Source organism: Primulina eburnea, chromosome 1, assembly GCF_022965805.1.
Source record: "Primulina eburnea isolate SZY01 chromosome 1, ASM2296580v1, whole genome shotgun sequence".
Classification (NCBI taxonomy): Eukaryota; Viridiplantae; Streptophyta; class Magnoliopsida; order Lamiales; family Gesneriaceae; genus Primulina; species Primulina eburnea.
The window spans coordinates 44378356-44396070 of record NC_133101.1 but is presented as its reverse complement, the minus strand read 5'-3'; the positions used below and the strand labels follow the sequence as shown (position 1 = coordinate 44396070).

The window sequence follows — 17715 nt, the reverse complement described above, 5'->3', positions numbered from 1 at the left end:
ATATATAGATGTATTAATATAAAAATGTATATAGAGATATATACAACAGGAAAATACTAATTAATTACTGAAATATGAATCCTAATGGGATTAAGATTATGAATCTTAATATGAGCGAGATTACTGATATAATCAAGAATCAAACCTTATAAATATTTCATTAAGGGTTAACTAAAACAAGACAAGTTTTCACACCCAGATTTTGATTCAGAAAATTTTGTCATCCCTCTCCATCATAAGGAAAATTTCAGCCACCTATAATTTCACAAAAAAATTTCGCGATTCAGTCTCGATCCAAAGTTTTTTTTTGATCTCTAATGCGTTGTAAGCGAGGAAATTCAGTCTCCAATCATGGACTTGATTGGGCGATCAAAGAAGAGAGATTCGTTCGTAGGGATTTACAAAAAAGACTAACTCCGCTAATCTCGGATTGGTTTGGTATCCAACGTTAAATAACGAAATATAAACAAATATAAACATCATGATAATTTTTAAATCATATAATGTCCAATGAATGTTTCGAACATAAAAACTGAATTTTTTTTAATTTCCTCTGTATTTTAGGTGCGAGAAAAAAGGTACTACAACAACATTAACATTTGAAAGGAACAAATTGTTCAAATACAATCATTTGGTAACCAAATTTAGTATATGTACTTAAAATAACTGTATTAAAATTTAATGTGTAGATACGAATCACACGTGAAGCATAGTATATATAAAATAAACAAACAAATAAATAAATAAATAAAAACAAAAACTTTTCCTCCTTTAATTTATTCACGTTTCTACAACCACTTTTAATCACGACTTATGTTCTCAAAAACATAACCAACAACAGAAATCAACACTTGGTTTTTTTATTTTTGTCGGTCGGGATTCAATATAAATATACATAGCCAAAACTTCGATTCTATACAAAATATCAACATTCGATCGTTTTTCTTCTCTCCTTTCTTTTGGTTAGGCCAAAAATGGTGGAATTACTTTTGATTGTTGGTGTCATAGGTACATATAAATATACACACATGATCTCCAACCTATATATATATATATATATATATATATATATGTTTGTGTGTTAATTTTAACATTTATTAATAATTTGCTACAGGGAATATAATCTCAGTTCTTATGTTTCTTTCTCCAGTGTAAGTCAAGTTTTTATGATTATATATACAAATTTGATTTAAGTAGTAGTTGGTGTGTGTGAAAATTAAGGATGGATTGATGATATGTTGTTTCAGGAAGACATTTTGGAGAATAGTGAAGAACAGATCAACAGAGGAATTTGAGAGCCTTGCATACATTTGCACGCTGTTGAATTCATCTCTTTGGACATACTATGGAATCATAAAGCCTGGAAGTTATCTTGTGGCCACCGTTAATGGCTTCGGGGTGGTGGTTGAGACCGTATATGTCTTTTTGTTTCTTTTATGTGCTCCTCCATTTCAAAAGGTCAGTAGTCAGTAGTCAGTAGTATTATATATTCAATGTTTTATCCATACTATCTATTTTATTTATTTATTTTTTTTAAAAAAAATACCACATTTCGATAAATTAAGTATGTGATTGTTAGTGACTTTAATATTATAGTTGCGTTAATTATGTAATCATTTTTTTAATAAATAAAAATAAACACCACATTTCAATAATAATGATTTATTATAAAAAAATTAAAATTATTTCGATGGTTAATTTTATTTTTGAACAGGGTAAAACAGCAATTTTGTTTGGGATTCTCAATGTTGGATTTTTAGCAGCTGTGTTATGCGTGACCTATTTGCTGTTGAATGGGGATATGAGGATTAATGCGACTGGCTACATGGCTTCTGGACTCAATATTGTTATGTATGGTTCTCCTCTTGCAGGCATGGTAAGTATATATGTTTTTTTTTTTTTTCTGTTTTCTTTTTTCCCATCTTTTTTTCCCTAAAAATACTATCGAACAAGTAAAAAACACAATAATATATAATTTTTTAGGGGTTTTTATAATTTTATTTTAAAATTATCTTCTGATTGATATTATACCTTTTAAATTTTAACTCGAGAGTGTTTTAACTAAAATAATATGAAGGGAATTATGACTAGGGGTGCAAACGAACCGAATCGAGCCGAATAATACTAAAAAAGTCAGGCTCGAATTCGGCTCGAAATAGGTATATTCGAGTTCGAGCTCGATTCGAAGTTCGATAATTTCAAATATTTGGGCTCGAGCTCGGCTCGAAATGAAGTTCGAGTTCGGCTCGAAATATTCGAATATATTCGTGAATTATTCGAATTATTGCTCGGATATTAAGGTTTGAAAGCTCGAAATGCTCGAAATATTCGAAATGTATATATATATATATATAATTATATTATATTAATAAAATATTAAGGCTCGCGAACTATTCGCGAGCTATCGAACAAAATAATTTGGGCTCGAGTTCGGCTCGAAAAAAAGTTCGAACGCGTTCGAGTTCGGCTCAAATTCGATAAGTTCGAATACGAATCGAATATTTATCGAGCCGGCTCGAAAAACTCGCGAACATGTTCGGTTCGTTTGCAGCCCTAATTATGACAAATGGATTTACTGTGAGTTTTTTTTTTAAAATAATATTGTCATCTATATTGAAAGTAAATAAGAGATGATTAGTTGTTGGCTGCAATAATTTTCTTAGTGAGTAGAACAATCAAAAAGTAGTGTTTTTTGTTTATATTTTTTGATTCTATGACCCTAAGCACAGCGAAAGTTTTAAATTTTAGTTTCGAGGCTCGAAATTTTCTTTGAGTGTCGTATCAATTTAGACATCTTTAGGATATTTAGAATTATTATGTTCACGTATATTACGCTGGACACCGAACCAGTCCGAGGATTAGCGGAGTTGGCCACCCTTTTTGTATATCTCTTCGATCGGATCTCCCTATTTGATCGTCAAATTTAGTCGACGATCGGAGACTTTATTTCTTGTTCGGATTGTATTAGAAATCACAAAAATTTCTGCGTTGAGACTACGACACACGAATTTCAAAAAATCGGAATCGGTACGGCGGCAACGAGGCGGCACAGTGGAAGAAACACACGGCCGAAATATCTTATTTCAAAAGCTTGTGATGGCTCGAAGTTTGACGTGTGAGGAGAGTAGATTTTGTGTTGCGTATTATTGTTATATTATTTGTTATCTACCTTTGATAATATATTTATTTAAAATATCCAAGTTCTATTTTACTAGTATTCCTAATCTTAATATTCTTAGGACTATTAAATTTCATTAATTAAAATTCTCAAATTATTATATCATGTATTAATCAATTTTTGATAGTACATACACACATATATATATATATATATATATATATATATATATATATATATATATATATTATATGATTAATTATAGACCTCTGTAGAGTATTTTATTATAATTTTGTCGATATTAGTATTCACTACTACGAATATTATTATCTAATTAGTAAATTAAAAATTCACTAAATAGATAATTGTAAACTTATTATAACTACGATCGACGATCTGACATCGATGATATATCAAAGATACAAGTCTTGTTAATATGTTGAAAATCGAAAATTTCGGTATCAAAATTTCCATTTTCCAATTTGTGAACTCTTTCACCAAAACAAGCATTTCCACTCTCCTTTGTCAATTAGCAGTTAAGCTAATTTTCATTTCTTCCATCATATGAAATTAACTTATAATTTTTTTTATAGAATTCTTTTTTTTTTATCTTAATCAAACAACATTTGCCAAATTCAACTACTTGAACTTTGACTTTCTCAACGGAAAAACATAATCCGATACTTATGTGACCCTCAATAGTTCAGGGATATAACTATTTGTGGGCTCACATCTACATGTGATTCACATTTATTCTTATTCAGGCTTACCCTAATTAGCCATAGTCTTTTCATTAACGCTTTGATCAAGAATGTCAGAACTCATTTATATTGCACCCATCGGATCATGGTAAGAGCGTCTAGTAGAATTTCTCCATGATCTCTTACCATGATCCCATAGGTATCGCTTATAATGCTTGCAAGAAATTTAAGTTATGGTTAGCGTAAAGTACGATTTCTTCTATTCATATATCCCGATCGAATATGCAACCATTGATATATCGAAATTCCTCCCTTGATATGTGAAACTTAGGAAAGACCTTTTTAAAATGCACATATTTTAATATTTCCATAGACCTCTCATCATTAACTCATCAGATCATAAGGATATCTTCACCTGTAGGCAAATGGTGAATCCTCGAATACAATGCATTAGCTCTTACATATTTCAAAACTACAGCCAAATTCGTCATCTGATGACTTTCAAGGGAGTCGGTAAACGAATCAGAATGAACGCTATTACGTAGATCCTTTACGTTGTCCCAGATCAAAGGACTAATTATATACAACCATAACCGTGAACTATTCAACTCAGCAAGTTATAACCACTTGGACAGTCTGGGATCCCTCATCTGTATGAATGGAAATCTTAATGTCATTACCAATGAAACATGAAGTTTACATCACAGATGCTAATCTCAAAATAGACCTTGATCCTTATTTTAGGCGATGACTGATTCAACTAGGAATATGTTTCGAATATATGGTGCACTTTCGATTTAGTTTCATTATTTTATATTGAGAGGCACACCTCATGCTGCTACCTTGTATATATTCAAGGATTGTATCTATATAGTTTGCATGAGTAAATAGATAAAGTAAATATCATAATTGCATAAAATCTTAAAATATTATTAAAATATAGATCGTTTTCACATTAGAGTCAATAAAGCTCAAGCCACAAGTTGACTCGCTGGACAACTACACTCTAACAATCTCTCACTTGTCATATAGCCAACTACCCATAGAACTTAGACACATTGCTTAATAATGTTTCTCAAACAATGATCCTAGTAGGGTCTTTCGTCAGTGGATCAACAACAATGTTACCTACAGAGACGACCCATATGGAATGCGGCTCATGGTTTCTATCTTTTCATCAATCTTAGGGTACATCGACTTGGATAAAATCACACCATGACACATTGGGAGATGTCTTATATTGGACTACTTAATAGAGAATCTCCTCGTATGATATCAATATTATATGTGGACCGAGTGAGACCTGGTATCCTATTTGATCTATTCCTATATATTTTTAATCCCCAATACATAGGATGCTTCACCCATATCTTTCATGGAGAATTTAGTAGTTACCAATCCTTTGGTCGTTTGCAACATCTCAACATCATTCCCAATGAGTATCATGTCATCAATATAAAGTACTAGGAATGTCAATGAACTCCCAATAACCTTTTTGTATGCACAAGGTTCCTCAGGATTATTTGAAAAATCAAACTGTTTGATAGTGCTGTCAAATATGGTTCCAGCTCCTAGATGCCTGCTTGAGCCCATAGATGGATATTTGAAGTTTGCATACATTATGCTCACTTCCTACTAATGTGAATATTTCGGGTTGACACATGTAAATCTCTTCCTCAAAGTCACAATTAAGGATCACTTTCTTCACATCCATATGTCATATTTCATAGTCATACCATGCTGTTATAGCTAGCAGTAACCTAATGGACTGGAGAAAAAGTTTTCTCATAGTCAATACCTGCATTTGAGCCTATTATTATGCTACCAATCTCGATTTTAAGATCACTACCTTCCCATCCGCCCCAAGTTTCCTTCTATATCACTATTTGCATCTTATGGGAATAATTCCGTAAGGTGAATCTACTAAGGACCATACTTGGTTCGAGTACATGGACTATATCTCGGACTACATGGATTTAAGCCATTTAGAATAACTTACATCACACAATGATTCTTTGAAATGTCTTGGATCACTTCCAGGAATGGCAGGCTTAAGACACTTTCGAATCTCCTAAGAGCATGTGTTTCTTTAACTAGCTGTTGGAGTATGGATTCTTGTATTTCATAAGTGGGTGGTTCCCGAATATATTTGAGTTCTATCATCCCGAGTTTTCTATCTAATAGAAACTCCTTCTCTAAAAAGGTGAGATTCATTGAAATAAAAACATGTGTTTCATTGGGTTCATAGAAGTAATATCCAACAAAATTCTTTGTGTATCCTACAAAATAGCACAAATTGACTCTACTATCAGATTTGTCTCTCACTGTCTGCTTCACGCTAGCATGACATCCCCATATTTTAAAGAAATAATATTTGGGTGGCTTTCCTATTCATATCTTATATGGTGTTTTATCCACTGCCTTTGTATAGACTTGGTTCAAAAACTTTTCCGCTGTTTCATTCTCAAATCCCAAAAAAGATGGCGGCAATTCAATGAGTCTCATCATAGATCAAACCATAGGCATCAATGTCTGATTACGACGCTCTGACATACCATTCAACTGAAGTGTGGCAGAGGGAGCCCACTGTGAGATAATCTCATTCTTCTTATGGTAGTCTTAAAACTCAGAACTTAATTATTCTCCAACTCGATCAGTTCAAAGTGTTTTAGTACTCTTTCTTAATTGTTTATCAACTTCAGCTTCGAATTCTTTGAAATTTTCTAAGGCTTCAGACTTTTATTTCATTAAACACACATACTCATACCTCGAGTAGTCACCACTAAACGTAATTGATGGATCATGTGATGGGCACCTTGAAGTGCTTCAAACACATTATTCTCAATGAGCTGCAATAGCTCGTGTTCTAAGAATATAAACACCGATGAATTAGATCGAGTTTAGTTTTCAACCAAGTGGAAGACACTCGAAATAATCCTTTGTTAAGAAAGTTAATCCGTGTAACTGAATAACTGAAAATTACATAGGATATGTTCTGGCTTGTATCAGTTCAATTATGGACAGAACTAAACTGATATCACTTGAATCGATCAATCAGTTAAAAAAAAAACAAGCAGTTAAACAGAAATAACACAAAATATGTTTATGAATGTTCAGAGACTTCAACTGCTCCTACGTCATCCTCTTTACCACCTCGGGTAGGATCCACTAGAAAAGTTTGATCTATACAATGGCTTGTACAAACCCACTCAGCTTAGGACTTACTCCACTGCCTACCTGAACTCCTGGCCTAGACCGATGGCATCACCTTCCAGCCAACACTTGTTTAACGTCTGTGTGTCAAAGACTACATCCACATGTTTTACATCTTTGTGCAAGATGGAATTAGAGTGGTGGGGTGTGTGTGTGTGTGAACTAATCTCTGAAAACTACCCGAAAGGTGTTCTCACACACTGAGGGAAATATGCTTCTAAAACTTAGCTGATAACACGTTGAAGTATTCCATCTGGGCTGATTGCTTCTTTAAAGCTGATAAGCATTATGCGTGCCCTATCTGTATTTTATCTTTTCACTCATCAACTCCATCAACGTCTTCATTAAGCTTCGGATTCTAATTATAGGCATTTGGCTAAACGTACAGTGAGACTCAGTGAATGAATCCGTTGCATTTTGAATTTTTTCCCCAAAATAGATATCTGGAACATATGGCTTTAAGCGCTGCTGTGACTTCTCTTATTTTAACTTGATCGTACAATAGTTTTTGTGATATCTTTTTCCCACATCTTAAAAATGAAAGATTTAAAATGAGTTTATAATGGCTTACAATGGACTTCTATAGCAACTTGGGTTAATTATTTTCGTAAAGCGAGGACGAATACGAAGTAATTGCTATAGGGGCCCATTGTGCAGTCACGCAGGCGCGAGCTTGGGCTCGGAGCGTAATAGAATGATATCAGAGCCGGTCATCGGCATGGAACACCGAGAAATAAGTGCTATGCCGGGCAAAGTGCTACGTGCATGGGAGCCACCTCTTGAACCAGCGGGACAAAGAGCTACATGATGAGAGCCACCACTTGAACCTGTATGAGCCACCTCTAGATTCTCGGGGCTAGTGGATCGAGTGGTCAGGCCGCGACAAGGACGTCGCGTTTGGAAGGAGGGGTGATTGTGATATCCTTATCCCACATCTTAAAAATGAAAGATTTAAAATGAGTTTATAATGGCTTACAATGGACTTCTATAGCAACTTGGATTAATCATTTTTGTAAAGCGAGGACGAATACGAAGTAGTTGCTATAGGGGCCCATTGTGCAGTCACGCAGGCGTGAGCTTGGGTTCGGAGCATGACAGAATGGTATCAGTTGAACTGGTGAAGCTAAATTAGTTGAATCGTCAGCTAAACAGATTTCATTGATTTAGTTAAACTGGTCAGTTGGGCTCTTAATCAGTTGAACACTTCATTAGCTGGCCGGTCTTCTGAAGGTTTTATGTTGAACCACCTATCAGCTGGCAATCAGTTGAATTTCTCTTGATACTTCAGTTGTACCGGTTCAGTTCGATCAATTAGTTGGCACTTTCAGTTTACATCTCGATAGCTTCAGTTTAAGCTGGTAACTCATCAATTCGAAGCCTGATCAGTTTCAGTTTCAGCGTACTTAGGTAAATATGTCATAGCTTAGCATATCACAAGTGTGCTTGATTTAGACTATCTTGCTTTCTTTTCTTCGTTGTTGCTGATATCGTGTTTACTTGGACATAATTGTTTTGATATATTTTTTAAGTTATATAGATCGTTTTGTATTTCATATGTTCCAAATAAACTTTCATTCTTGTAAATATTAATATATTTTATTTTTTATAGAGATCGTTTTGTATATCATATGTTCTCAATAAACTTCCATTCTTGTAAATATAACAAACACTTTTATCAAATAAACAAGAAAATACATATTTATCAATCATAGAAATGGAAATAATGTTTTTATACAAGTCTGGAACATATAACATATCTAAAAAAACTTAAAACCATTGTTTAATATTAAATAAACATCTCTTATGGCCTGCCTTTGCAGCAATTCTTGATCCATTGTTTCACCTTCCTTATCCTTCTACTTCTTGTCATCGTCTTCAAATCATTGTATAGATATGAACCACATCAAGTATATGATACCTAATAGTTTCAATTAATTGAGATATTTAGTTCAATGTAAAGCATACCGTCACTAAATCCCTTATGGGCAAGAGATTCCTTGCAATTGCGCTTCTAATGTGTAGGCTTCTTTTAGTAGAAGCAAACATTTTATAATTTATTGGGATTTGTAGGCTCTTTATAAATACTAGAAGTCTGATTCTTATTGGGTTTTTTTTCTTCGAAGGAGCAGAACGTTTATTCCATTTCAATTTTGGGCCTTTCATTGTCACTCACGAAGAGCCCACGAGGAAAATAGATTTTTCCTTTTAGATGGTGGTTTCATAACTAGTAAACAAGTTGACCAACTCTTCAATGCTGACCTCCAAGTTGTTTATATTGAAGCTCACCACAAACCCATCAAACAAAAATGGCAGTGACATCAGCAGAATGTCTGTGGATAGTTCATTCGGGATAACAAATCCAGGCCGACTAACTTATCAATGAGCTCATTCATCCTCACACCATGCTCATGAAGTTGACCCCTTCTCGCAGGCATGATGTTATGAGCACTTTGACGGTAGTTTACCTTATTCACCATACAACTCTTGCAGGTGACCATAAATGTTATAAGCATTCACAGCTTCCTCAAACCACATCTGTAACTCGTTTGACATAGAATTCAACACATAGCTCATATCTTGTAGATCATGGTACAACTAATTCTCAAGCTTAACCAATTCTTCAGGAGGGGCATTAGCATCAGCCTCTTTTGGAGAAGCTTTCTTGAGCACATATGCTATTTTCTCGGAATTTAAAACTATTTTTAAGTTTCTCAACCAGTTGTTATAGTTATGTCTAGTTAACTTGTTTTGACTGAGTATCACTGTATATTTACCATTTCGTGAAGAAATCATAAATATACTGAAAAGGAAGCGCAATAAACATCACTGAATATTTTAAAATATTTTGTAAAACATAAAATATGGACTTTTTCTTGTATGAATTTCCTTCCATTATTTTGACATTTTCACCATCTTTTGATGAAAATGGGAAACCTAATTTTGTTAATGAGTACGTAAGGCCCAATTGCTAGAATATGATCCCGAATAATATTAGTCAATCACAATTTCCAAAACGTAGAGCTCAATAACTACTCTTAGCAACTCTCACATAATTTTGCCTCACGTTTGAGGAGGGGTCCACTTTCTCTTCAAGTGTCAAGCCCGACCTATAAATGTCGAAGCTTAGTGGATGGTCGCCATGTGATCCCCCAATAATATGAGTTGATATCATGGGAGTTTCACGTAGTTCACATAAAAAATGTCACTAGGAGTAACAACTTTTCGGCGTTTAGATCTCCCCAATAATATGAGCCAAACACTGACCGTGGGCAGCATTCATCATTCAACGGTAGTTGAAAAGAAGGCAAGGAAGTATTAAACTTTTTTTAAACATTTCTTTTTAAGGGGCTTGATTTAAATTTTAGATCTTATCAAGATCCAAAATGAAAGATTTTATTTTAAAACATTTTCTCAGCATTAATTCTAAAATCTTGTGCCATGTTTGTTTCTATGTTTGCCATATTCATGAAACTCACGTTATTATATTAATAATAACACACATACTGCTTATTTATAATATATCACGTGTATTATAAATAATGACGGATGATCGATAACCGAGAGTTAATTGATCCATATTAGCCATATATGGATCCTTTTCCAAACCTAGGTAAATGTAGGAATGCAAATGCAATATAACATAAACTTCTAATATTTTACCTGTCTTCGATATTAAAAATTCTTTTCGATTATCTGGCCCACCATGTTCAAATCTTGATCTCCCGCTAAATATAATATTTATATTAAATTTACATGGTAAGTTGCGATATAAATTTACGGAGTGGAAACATGCCATAAACTAGTCCCACTTTTAATAATTAAAAATAACATGTAAAATATCTTAACATACACTTTGCAAATTGGTCATTGTTCTCGATCATCTTTTTATCATATAATATTAAATATTATATTAATTTCATAATATCACATATTATCATCAAATCATGTATCTTGTAAATTATCACTAACCACTATCAATATTGAGTTAAACAAAATCTTTTATTTAACTTCAATTAATTAAATTTATTGTACAAACATCTTTTACCACAAATAAATAAAATTCAATTCTAATTAATTATTTCGTGAGAAAATTTAATAATTTAATCACAATTTAATTTTGCAGTTTGATTTGATCGATTTTAATAAAATATCAATTTTGGCCAAAAAATTTCTAAATTTTTTGAAAAATACGTCAGGACAGCTGAGACCATTTAGGGCACCTGCACGAGCCCTTATGCATTGTCTGAAAAGTTCGAGCAGGGTGATTACCCGATTCCCAGATTGTTCGAGCATCGACCTCACGACCTTTAAAAAAAATTAAAAAATTTGGTACGCAGTGCGCTGCCCGCACGCGCTGCATGGAACTTTACCAGCCAGCCGCGAGATTTTTTTTAAATGAATTTCAGAAGCGGTTATTTTTCAGGAACTTCAAACATGGTTAGAACTAATAATCTCAACATGTTTTTAAATAAAACATACTATTGAGATACTTTCACTCTGATACCATTGTTGATGTACCGTTTTCTATCATCCAAGGCGCATTAGAAGTTTTAAATTTTTAGTTTCGACGCTCGAACTTTCCATGTATGTCGTATAAATTTAAACATCCATAGGGTGTTTTGAAATTTTACATTTGCTTTTATCAAACCGAACCACTCCTAGATTAGCGGAGTTGGTCTTTCATGTATATCCCTTCGAACAGATCTCTCTCATTTGATCGTCAAATTAAGTCCAAGATCGGAGACTCTGTTCCTTGTTTGGATTGCACTAGAAATCACAAACATATTTTGCGTTGAGACTAGGACATAATAATTTCAGAAATTTGGAGTCGGTGCGGCGGCAACGAGTCTGTGAGGTTGAAGAAACTCACCGTCGAGATATCTTATTTCAAAAGCTTGTGATGGCCGAAAGTTTGATGTATGACGAGAGAAGCTTTTGTGTTGTGTATTATTGTTATGTTATGCGTTATCAACGACAATATATTTATTTAAAATGGACAAGTCCTATGTTACTAGGTTCCTAATCCTAATGTCATTAGGATTCTTAATTTTATTAATTAAAATGCTCATATTACTATGTTATTTATTAATCAACTTCTGATCATGTATATTTTTTACATAAACATATTTATAACTCCATTTAATATATATATATATATATATATACATGCACATTTAATATGCATAGACGTATTAATTAAAATTATATAACAATTATTTAATTTCTTTGATTAATTCTAGTCCATCTAGAATAATTTAAGAGAATTTTGTATATATTAGTAGTGACTACTAATAATAATATTATTTAATTAGTAAATTACAATTTTACTAAATGAATAATCATGAACTCATTATAACTTCGATAGACGATTTGATATCGCTGATGTATCAAGGATATAAATCTTATTCATATAATGAAAATTAAAAATTTCTATTTTTGACGGCCGTCAATTTTGTGAACTCCTTCACAAAAATAGGCAGTTACACTTTTTTTTTCTCCTAATTTGTAGTTAAGCTAACTTCAATTTCTTTCATCATATGTAATCAACTTATAAACTCTTTTATACACATTCTGATTGATTTTCATCAAACTACAGTTGCCAAATTTAATTCCTTGAACTTTGACTATCTCAACGGGAACACAAAAACCGAGACTTGTATGACCCTCAGTGGTTCAAGAATACAGCTATCCATGAGTTCACATCTCTATGTGATTCAGAATAACATTATTTCTTATTCTTCCTTATCCTAATTAGCCATTTTTTTTTATCAACCCCTTCATAAATGCATTATGACAAATGGATTTACTGCGAGCTTTTTTAAATTTTTTTTTTAAAAAAATTGTCACCTATATTGAAAATCCATAAGATGTGATTATTTGTTGGCTACAATAACTTCTCTAGTAAGTAGGGCAATCAAACTATGATGTTTGAGTTTTACCGTTTAAAATATTTGAATTATACCGTTACTACCAGCTATAATCTTTTATAAAGCTGCAAGTGTTTGGTCCTATAATTGATAACGAGATTGATTCTGTTTGATGGCAAGAAATGCAATTATAGAGAGATAGATTGTTTGGTACAATAATTGTTTCTGTTAGGTAGAGCAATCGAAACATGATGCTTGAGATGTTATACTATTTAAAAGATTTGAGTTGCACCGTTACCATTAACTATAGCTTTTGATAAAACGAGAAACATTCGATTTTGTACCTCATATATATATATATATATATATATATATATATATATATATATATATATATATATATATATATATGTTAGAAAAATGAGTTTTGTACTCATTTAGAATCGATAAAATAATTCGAACGAGCTACGTAGCGAACGGAAATATTTCTCGATTACCAATAAGGGTGAATGAGAAATTAATTGAGTTCAAATTTTATCGAATGAAAAGATTGAATCGAAAGGATTATATATATACATATATATTATTATAATATATAATATATTATTATATTATAATATATTATTATATTGTAATATTATATAATATATATATATATATATATAATTTATTTTATAAAAATAAAAAATTGGAATCACACGGCCATATTTGGCCGTGTGATTCAGTGAATGTGGCGCCTCTTTCAAGAGGCGCCTATTTGGTCTTGGCCGAATGGCCAAGATTGGTTTTGATTCAATGATATGAAGTGGTGCATCACTTAATGGAGGCTTTTCATTTTCTATAAATAGCACATCTCTTATTTGCATTCATTGCTCATTTTCTCTTCTTCTCCTTCTCTCTCAAGTTTAATTCTTTATGCGAATTTTAAGCACTAGCGCTTAAAGTTCAAACTTTCAAGATATAAAATCTTGAGTTTGAATTTTCTAAGCTTATACGCTTAATTCGAACTTTGGGATTAAATTTGAGAGTTGTCTTCTAGTTTTGAGTTTTTTAAGCATTTGCGCTTAAATCCAAGTTTTGCAAGATATAAACTCTTGGAATTGGATTTTTAAGTTTAACGCTTAGAATTCGAAATTAGAAAGTTTGCATACCATCTTGATAGCGTTCTAAACATCTCAAGTTCGTGTGGCTTTGAAATTTGTAGTGCTACTATTTTAAAGCCGTAGTCGTTGTATCTTGGGAAACGAATTGCCAACAACCGTAAGCATCGGGGCGGGGCAATATCGTTTTAAGGAAAAAGAGTCAAACTCTTGCCTCGACTATTTTTCTACTAGCCATTTGGTTCACCCATTTCTATCCCGAGATTTCCCAAATCAAAAGAATATCATACCAACAATCTTAAAACGATATTTGAACTAAAATGGCCTCAACAAGTACAACGACTCCTCCAACTGTCCATCATGGAGAAAAACCTGAAAAGTTCCATGGTGTTGATTTCAAGCGGTGGCAACAAAAAAATGCTCTTCTACTTGACCACCTTAGCTTTGGCGAAATTCCTCAAAGAAGATCCACCTACTGTTGATGAAGGAGAACAAGATACTCAAAAGAGGGCAGCCGTTGATGCATGGAATCATAGCGACTTCCTATGCAAAAACTATATTTTGAATGGACTAGACAATGCACTATACAACGTGTATTGTCAAGTGAAAACATCAAAAGAATTGTGGGAGTCACTTGACAAGAAGTATAGATCCGAGGATGCCGGCTTGAAGAAATTCATTGTCGGACGATTCTTGGATTTCAAGATGATTGATTCCAAATCAATTATGGCCCAAGTGCAAGAGTTACAAGTAATTCTGCAAGAAATTCATTCGGAAGGAATGACTCTTAGTGATTCATTCCAAGTGGCGGCCATGATTGAAAAGTTGCCTCCTATGTGGAAAGATTTTAAGAATTATCTCAAGCATAAACGCAAAGAGATGAATCTTGAAGACTTGATTGTGCGCCTAAGAATTGAGGAGGACAACAGGGCATCCGAAAGGAAGGCCGGAAAGAGCAACTTTGAGGCGAGAGCAAATTTGGTGGAACAAAATGCTAGCAAGAAAAGAAAGCACCAAGGAAATGGTCCAAAGAAAGGAAAGACCAAAAAGTTTAAAGGCAATTGTTACAATTGTGGCAAGCCTAACCATTTGGCACGAGATTGCCGAGGTAATCAAAAGAAGTCAAGGGACCAAGTGAACATCACCGAAGATGAGAAATTGTCAAATGACATGACGGATCTCATGCTTTCTGCTGTTGTGTTTGAATCCAATCTAGTGGACAATCCAAAAGAATGGTTCATTGATACAGGAGCAACAAGGCATGTTTGTGCTGAAAAGGAGATGTTCTCTACCTATACCCCGATTAGTGGACGACAACTCTTCATGGGTAACTCTACTACGTCAAAAATCGTGGGACTTGGAAAAGTGGTGCTCAAGATGACATCCGGCAAAGAACTAACTCTTATTGATGTGCTACATGTTCCGGATATTCGAAAGAATCTTGTGTCGGGATCAGCACTTGTCAAGGCTGGATTTAGACTAGTGTTTCATTCTAGCAAATTTGTACTATCTAAGAATGATATGTTTGTAGGAAAAGGCTATCTAGAAAAGAGCCTTTTCAAACTGAATGCGATGAATGTACTTCGTACCATTGAAAGCAATAAAAGTATCAATTTAATTTACTTGGTTGAGTCGTGTGATTTATGGCATGATCGTTTGGGTCATGTAAGTTATAATTCACTACGTAAGCTAGTAAATTTAAATTTATTGCCTTCAATTGACATAAACAAAAAACACAAATGTGAGATTTGTGTTGAGGCAAAATTTAAAAAGGCCTCGTTTCCATCCGTGGAAAGAAATACAACTCCTCTAGAGTTAATTCACACTGATTTATGTGATTTGAAGTTTGTGCAAACTAGAGGAGGAAAAAAGTATTTCATTACTTTCATTGATGATTGCACAAGGTATTGTTATGTCTATTTGCTACATAGCAAAGATGAGGCTCTCGAAGTGTTTAAACACTATAAGAATGAGGTTGAAAACCAATTGACTAAACGAATAAAAATTATTCGTAGTGATAGAGGTGGAGAATATGGAGCACCATTTGACGAATTTTGTTGCGAAAGTGGCATTATTCATCAAACTACTGCACCATATTCACCACAATCAAATGGTGTTGCTGAAAGGAAAAATCGCACTCTTAAAGAAATGATGAACGCAATGTTATTGAGTTCAGGATTACCCCAAAACTTGTGGGGGGAAGCAATCCTTTCAGCCAACTACATTCTTAATAAAATACCACACAAAGTTAAGGACGAAACTCCTTATGAATTATGGAAAGGCCACAAGCCTTCCTACAAATATTTAAAAGTGTGGGGGTGTTTGGCAAAAGTTGAAGTGCCAAAACCAAAACAAGTAAAAATTGGACCAAAGACAGTAGATTGCATATTTATTGGATACGCAAATAATAGTAGTGCATATCGATTTTTGGTACATAAATCTGAAATAAGCGATGTGCATGAAGGAACAATTATTGAATCAAGGAATGCTGTCTTCTTTGAAACAACATTTCCTTGTAAAGAAAATAAGGAAATAAGTTCTCGAAAAAGGACTTATGAAACTACGAGCGGTGGAGTTCAAGAAGAACAACAAGAACCACGACGTAGTAAGAGGGCTAAAACAGCAAAGACCTTTGGCCCTGATTTTCTAACTTATATGTTGGAAAATGAACCAAGGACAGTTAGTGAAGCACTATCAAGTCCTGAAGCCCCCTTTTGGAAGGAGGCAATGAACAGTGAGATAGAATCTATCTTGCAAAATCATACATGGGAATTGGTTGACCTTCCTCCGGGAAATAAACCATTAGGATGCAAGTGGATTCTTAAAAGAAAATACAAGACCGATGGATCTATTGAAAAATATAAGGCTAGATTAGTAGCCAAAGGATATAGACAAATGGAAGGTCTTGATTATTTTGATACATACTCGCCAGTGACGAGAATAACATCTATTCGTGTATTGATAGCAATTGCGGCATTACATAACCTAGAAATACATCAAATGGATGTGAAAACGGCATTCCTCAATGGGGAACTTGAGGAAGAAATATATATGGAACAACCCGAAGGGTATATAGTTCTTGGACAAGAGAAAAAAGTGTGTAGACTCGTTAAGTCATTATATGGGCTTAAACAAGCGCCAAAACAATGGCATGAAAAATTTGACAAAACTATGTTGTCAAATGGCTTCAAAATTAACGAGTGTGATAAATGTATTTACATCAAAGGCACACCTGAAGCATATGTGATGGTATGCTTGTACGTCGATGATATGTTAATTGTGGGAAGCAATATCAATATCATCAAGAATACTAAGAAGATGTTAACAAAAAACTTCGATATGAAAGATATGGGAGAAGTAGATGTCATTTTGGGAATAAAAGTCACCAAAACATCGGAAGGACGTGTTTTGTCGCAATCTCACTATATTGAGAAAATATTGGAAAAATATAATGCGAATGATATGTCCTTGATCAAAACACCTGTAGATCCAAGTTTGCATCTTTCCAAAAATAAAGGTGAACCCATATCTCAATTAGAGTATTCGAAGATCATAGGCAGTCTGATGTATCTCATGAACTGCACTCGTCCAGATATTGCTTATGCTGTAAACAAACTCAGCAGATTTACAAGTAATCCTAGCAATGATCATTGGAAGGCATTAATAAGGGTACTTAAATATTTAAGATACACCTTAAACTATGGATTACAATATAC

General features: G+C 33.5%; 1 protein-coding gene across 3 annotated transcripts in view; it reads left to right on the top strand.

The window, feature by feature from the left end:
• The first annotated feature begins 826 nt into the window (after positions 1 to 826).
• The window catches only part of LOC140830057 (bidirectional sugar transporter SWEET17-like), a 50514-nt gene continuing 33625 nt past the window's right edge, over positions 827 to 17715 (top strand). For all 3 annotated transcript variants that reach the window (XM_073193345.1, XM_073193342.1, XM_073193338.1), the window contains exons 1-4: positions 827 to 1008; positions 1115 to 1151; positions 1248 to 1458; positions 1715 to 1876. In XM_073193345.1, coding sequence (XP_073049446.1) covers positions 975 to 1008; positions 1115 to 1151; positions 1248 to 1458; positions 1715 to 1876 — 444 coding nt within the window. In that variant the 5' untranslated portion in view covers positions 827 to 974. The remainder of the gene's footprint in view (positions 1009 to 1114; positions 1152 to 1247; positions 1459 to 1714; positions 1877 to 17715) is intronic.